This window comes from Geospiza fortis, unplaced genomic scaffold (assembly GCF_000277835.1).
Source record: "Geospiza fortis unplaced genomic scaffold, GeoFor_1.0 scaffold408, whole genome shotgun sequence".
Lineage (NCBI taxonomy): Eukaryota > Metazoa > Chordata > Aves > Passeriformes > Thraupidae > Geospiza > Geospiza fortis.
In genome coordinates, this window is record NW_005054330.1 from 6,480,182 (window position 1) to 6,486,504 (window position 6,323).

At 48.6% G+C, this 6,323-nt stretch overlaps 1 protein-coding gene across 1 annotated transcript; it reads right to left on the minus strand.

The window, feature by feature from the left end:
- Nucleotides 1–368: 368 nt before the first annotated feature.
- PIK3IP1 (phosphoinositide-3-kinase interacting protein 1) lies at nucleotides 369–4,288 on the minus strand. Its single transcript, XM_031057399.1, has 3 exons — nucleotides 4,174–4,288; nucleotides 3,958–4,036; nucleotides 369–1,977 (listed from the first exon to the last, which is right to left on the minus strand). Exons 1-3 carry the CDS (start codon nucleotides 4,208–4,210, stop codon nucleotides 1,770–1,772), a joined length of 324 nt encoding a protein of 107 aa, XP_030913259.1. The 5' UTR covers nucleotides 4,211–4,288; the 3' UTR covers nucleotides 369–1,769.
- Nucleotides 4,289–6,323: the final 2,035 nt, after the last annotated feature.

Here is a 6,323-nt window from a genome sequence, read left to right on the forward strand (position 1 = left end):
TGCTGTGCTCTGTCTCCACTGTACTTCTCAAGGGATGGAGCTGCTGCTGAGCAGCACCAAAGCAGAACTGAGCCAGGTCAGTGCAGGAAGGGGCTGTAAGCAAGAGTCTGTTCCCATGGGCCAGCCTGCTAAGTCACCCACAGCTGCTTTTCAGGAACAGTGTCCCAGCCCAAGAGCAGCTGCTGGAGCAGGGAGACAAGCTTCGTGCCCCTTGTCAGTGCTGGTGCCTGCAGGCACTGCTTGTAGGGATTTACTTCTGGGCCTGGCAAACTCAAGGGGCATCTTCCCTTCTCCTCAATTCAAAGTCTGAAACATGGCAAAGGATGCTGGTCTGGCAGGAGGAATGCACAGATGAGCCACAGTCCACGTAGGTCTACAGAGCATTCTTCTTTAAGCTTTAATGCAAGGTAGCACAGTCTGCCCCTTCTCATAATGAGGTATTTAAAACATTTTACAAAGAAATGGTATTCAAAGGCATTTAAAAATAAAACATTTCCCTTTTCTGAATCAACCATTAACACTAAAACCCCTGCTGCCAAGTGCTGCTCCCTGTTAGGCCCACAGCTCTAAAGCAGATGGCTGGAAAACTTACTTGAATGGCTTGAATCCCCTGAAGCGGGGACAGATGTTTCCCTGAACTGGCCTTGCCTTGGTGCCATTAGGGAGACACTGCAGCAACCATCCCTTCCAAACCCCCTGAAATGCTAATAAAAGTTGTTACAAAACCTCTCTAATAGGACCAGGCTCTGTAAGTAAGTAGTCTTGCTGCACAAGCTGAGTGTGTGACAGAGGCTGGGCCAGGAGCCACACCAGAACTTCAGGATCTTACAAAACAGCTGCCCTGTTCTGCCCTTAGAGCCAGAGCTGCTGCTCTGTGATCAGGGTGACCTCCACAGCTTGGCCACTCTGTCCAGCAGTGGCTCTGTAGGAAGCCTAGGGAGTTCAAAAGAGGATGTTCTCTATCCTCAGTGTTTAACCTGCTGTAAGTAACTGAAGGGCAGTTTGTTTTCTTCACTCCACAACTATCTACCACTCACCCCTGCTTTCCTGATCTGTGTAAGTGAGCAGGAGGCACAGACAGACCCCCCCTGGACACCTACAACTGTGGCTGTGCATGTAGCACCACAGGGGAATGGAGAAGTGGCCTCAGCCCTGGAAGACCTGGATTTGTCAAGAGCTTGAGGAGAGCACTGGGGCTAAACATTCTGCTTCTGGCCAAAGACATCCCTCAAATAGGCTGCTCTTCCTTGGAAAAAAACCTGATCCAGTAGCAGGATTCTGGACAGTGATTCCAGCTGTCAGCCACTAAAGCAAAAAGGCAGGAACTATAATCAGAGTGTAATTATCTAGCTAAATCTGACATGAAGCTCCCCTCAGTCCCTGCAGTACTGTTCTCTCCTGAGGTTCCAGGCTGAAACTTAAGTAACAGTGCACACCATTAAATAGGAAAAGAACATAGAAAGAGGAAGCCACGACCACACTCCAGGCTACAGGATCTGTGGCCAGTTAAGCCTGGCCCATCATCCCCCCCAGCTCCTTGGCACACCGTGGAGACAGGTGGGAAGAAGCAGCAGGGTCCACCACACCAGTCCCCAGCTGGTCATGCACTCAACCAGATGATGAATAGCCCATTGCTCTGTTCCTCTGCATCACCTTCATCCGGCGTTCATCAAAAAGAAAACAAAATAGAAATGAACACACGCACCCCCTGCACTCACAGTGGGAAGCTGGAGGCTTTGCTCAGCCTGTAGCACTCCTGCCTGAGCTGCTCAGGCCCCAGGAGTCCCCGCCTGGCCCATGAGGGGGCCGCTGCCATCCCGGGTGTCCTCCACGGGTGTCTGGCTGGGCTGCACCACGATGGTGTTCTCATCCACCAGCTCGCACGCGGGGTTGCTGAACGCCGACAGGGGCAGCGTGATGCGCTGCATCTCTCGCTCATAAACCTTCTGCTCGTGCTTCTCCTTCAGGTCTTTCCCCCTGCATTACAACAAAAAACAAAATATACACCTGGGGTGAGTGCTGCTGCTTGGAGGGAGAGTCTCAGTAAAGCTGATGGAGTAGAGAAGAAGGGACTCTGCTCTTTAAGTGATTTCAGCTGCACGAAGAGCCAGAAATATTCCCTACTGTAAGCAGAGGACCACAGCTGAGCATCTTTGAAAAACAAGCAGCCAAGTGAAGTCTGTCCCTCCCTCAAACTGGCTTATTCACTGACATTGCTGCTGATAAATGACTGTACAGCCAAGCCCCTCCTTCAAACCACAGAGCTGCCATATGTTTCCTTATCCTTTCCAGTCCCACAGCACTGCCTGCTGCAGGCCCAGGGGAGAAGTGAGACAGTGCAGAGGCCACTGCTGTGGAAAAGAGCTTCTGTAACCTGCTTCATCTGGAACAAATACTGGAGGTGGTGACAGCTTCTGCCTTTTGTTGCAGCAAATTAAGCTGTCCAGAAAGTATTAAAGCTGACTTCAGAGCTGGCCCTGCCTTCTGCCACTGCAGCTATAACAGCTTAATGCCACAACCAGCTCCTCAAACCTACCTCAGTCTCAAGCCTGTTGCTAAGTGAAGGAACACCTCTGTAATTTGTGCTGTGGAAGAACTGCCTTGCTTTAAAAATGGATTTGGCATTAATAGCATGTTGTCTCCAGAAGAGCTATGTATACCAAAAACTACTAAACCCATTAAAGATTTCTCACCACACCTACTACCCAAACCTGCCAGCTTGCACATGCAATTCTGAGATCAAGGCAAGGAAGGAGACAGTAAACCTGCAGAACAACCCTGCTGTGAGCTCTCTGTGACTGGAGAAGCAAAGCTGCCATTGGACAAAGCCCAGCACTGGTCTATTGCTTCCTCCCACCGAGGACAGGAGAGAGGTGGGACAGGCACCACGTGCTCCTCCTGAGGCTCGTGATCTCAGGCAGGCAGAGCTGCTGGGGTTTCCTGTTGGCATTCTGGCTGCTTTTCAAAGCTGCCTACAGACGTGCAGCAGTGGCTGCCGTTCCTGCCAGCACACAAGACAGCATTCTCTCAAGTGACACCTCAAATCAGATTCCTCGACAAGCAGCGCTCTGTGTTTTGCCCCTTATGTAACATTCCTCCCTCTGCTTTTTTTCTGTCAGCATTTATTATAAACACTTATATAAGGACTTGTCCCAGCTTGGGAAAGGGCTCCTTCTGCTTGGTTGTGTCAGACTGTTGTCAAACAGCCAAAACATAGAACAAACCCTCCCAGAGGAGGGAGCCTGGGCCTTTGCTTGCTGCAGTGACAATCACTGCCATTTGTTAATTCTGCCCTCTCTCTTACAACTAAGCAGCTTGCTACTGCCACTACCCTCAAACATTGCTGAGGTACAGAAACATTTCTGTCCCACACAGTGAAGTGACTGAAAAAAAAGTAACTGAAATCACAATCAAAACTGACCTTAAAGTATACAGGAACTTTGCTAAAATGAACTTGGACCAAAAAAAAAAAGTGCTACCTCATAGTCAGCTTCATAGGACACAATGCATGAGTAGCAAAAAAAAAAAATTGCCCATTGTTTTTCTTCTAAAGATAGACCACAGAATCAGGGGAACAGGTGGCCTGCTAGAAGAATTGTTCTTTTTCTGAGCAAAAGAAACTTCCTGTGAGGGTGCCTGGGATCTTTCCAGTTCTGACAAAACCCTGCTCCCAAGTACATCTGAAAAAGCCACATCAAGGTGCACATGCACACACAAAACCGCAAATATTAAAAGAGTGCAATTTGAAACTTGAAGTGAGATAGAACATCACAATAATGGGGGAATGGAGAAGAACAGCGTTAACTCTTCAGTAGTTCTTTCCTTAGTGTGACAATCAAACTTGCTTAATGTGCCATAATCAAACCTACACTTCTGTCCCATTTCCTTGGGATCTGGTTGGGTGCCCAGGTGCTCAGACATTCTACACCAGCTTTTGAACAAAGAACAGCCACTCACCTCTTATAGACGTATCCCAGGACAATGCCAGCCCCAATGGCAATAATTATCACCATCATGATCAACCCCAGCACATAACCTGTGAAAAGAGAAAAAAAAAAGACCCTAAATTAAGAGGTGGCAGATCCAGCTATAATGCTGCTTTCAGAGCCTCAAAACAGGTCTGCCCTGCCACAATTACAGGAATGGATCCATCACATGATCCTGGGTTTGTACCTAGGGTCCCTAAGTCCTTCTTTTCTCTGGAGTTCATCTGTACTCTCTGACTGATCCCAATGACGGGCTGCACCGCGGCTGCCTCGCTCCGGGAGGGCAAAGTGTCAGCTGGTTCAAACACCTGCTCATCCTCCTGGGAAGCACCAACTTCTGCTGTAGGGACTGGGGCTGTGCTGGCTGTGCTAGCTGCAGCATCTGTTGAGAGGAGAAAAAAAAAATATATATATTTACAACATACCAAGCACTTATGAGTACTTCAAAACAACATGTGTCTTGAAAGTGGGACAGCTCTAGACTGGTATCACTGAACTGCCTTCAAAGCACACTGAAAAACACTGGAAAACACTAAAAAACACTTGTTCCCCCTTAAGTTGTTGCCAGAAATCCTACCAAAGTAGACAAGAAATCTATTCTTCCCCCCACTTTCCTTTGACATGAACCTATTTAACTAAGAGTCCAAGGCACCGCCACAGATGAAAGAAGTCAAACAGCAGACTGAGACCCAGGTTCAGGGCATGAGTCCAGAGGATGCACAATGACTTCATTTAGTGTATAGATCGATATACAGGCTGCAGCTTCAATCATGCTGAACAAGATTATGAGAATCTCCATTCCAAATCTCCCAGGAGCCTCTTTATCCCTCTTCTGCCTCAATCTTCCTGACACAGGAAAGTCTGACAGGAGACTCCAGCTGGTGTGAAAACAACCTGGGGATATTCTTCCCTGGTCCCTCCTTGCAGTGGTGTACCAAACTGATAGTCTGGGACACCACTGGACAGGCTAAGTCAGAGCAGGCAGCACAGCCACTGACTAAGGACAATTCCTTCCTCTGTCAAGGCCCAGAAATGGCACCCAAGGATACAGGTTCCTTCCCAGCCCTGGTTTTTATCTATGCTCTTTTTCATCAACAGCATTGAAAGATTTTCAAGGTAACTCCTTCTTTCATGACATAGTTTAAATGGAAGTTGTAGCACTGTAAAAGCTGTGACAGTGTAAAGTAGGTATCTACTACCTTTTCTACAGAAACCCCCCTCCTTTTTGGAAATGCTGTTCACAGTATGCATCCACACCTGAAAACTCACTCCGCCTGCATCTCCCCCCACAGCAGGCAATAACTCCATGTGGATTTTCTATCTGCAGCCATTTTGAGTCCTCAGTGCAATGTGAAATGGAAGTACAGAAGGGAGTCAGAGACAGGAAATCAGGGGTCCTGCACAGTAACTTCAAGTAGGGTCAGCCAGGGCAACTGAACTAAAGTGAACTGTTGAACCAGGAAATGGTGCCCGCTCTGAGACGCAAAAATATGGAACCTATTAAACATGCAAATGGCTGAAAGGTCAGGTAACTCTTCTGATCCTAAAGTTGCAAGAGTGTTTTGAGGAAGGATCTTGGCAGCAGAACATTTTTTTGCTTCATCTTTAGGGAAAAGCAGGCAAAAAAAGAGCAAAGTGAAAAAAAGGGGAGGGTGTATGTGCGTGGGAAAAGTATTTACATGCAAGGATAGCAGTCTCAAGGGACAGTGGTGCGAGTAAATCTTGCAGGGCTCAGAAAGTAGTAAACAGTTCAAAAAACCCCCAGTGGTTACTCTGATGTCAGTCAACACTGACACTTCCTCTCCCCAAAACAGGCTTCAGCTACAGTTCTTTTGGCAAACTGTTTCTCACTGTTACTATCCAGAAGGAATCCAGTGTTTCCATTTCTTACTGTCCTCCCTTCTAGTTCTCATTTTTTCCACATTCTTGCCGTGCACCCTGTACTCCAATTCCCACTGGCAATTCTTTAACAGCAGGAAGCTTCTTTAGTCAGCCATAACATGCCCCACAGCAACAGTCCACCCACACCTCAGCAGCTCCTGGACGTCCAGACCTCAGCCTTTTGCAACACAGCTGGAGAGCGCTATAGTGATAAGCGAATTACAGGGGAGTGGGGGCTTTTCACAGGCCTTTTCTGGCACTAATGGCAAAGCTGGAGGGGCGGAGCACGGCATAGCTGGGAGGCAGATGTGCACGCACAGGGGGGGCTGGAGGGGAGCGCTGGGTACGCGGTGTTTCCGAGGGAGGCGCTGGCGTAGCCCGGGGTTGTTTGTGCGCCGAGGGGACCCCACCCTGGTGACAAACCCAGCCCCGGCGGTAGGGGGCAGGCCAGGGAGG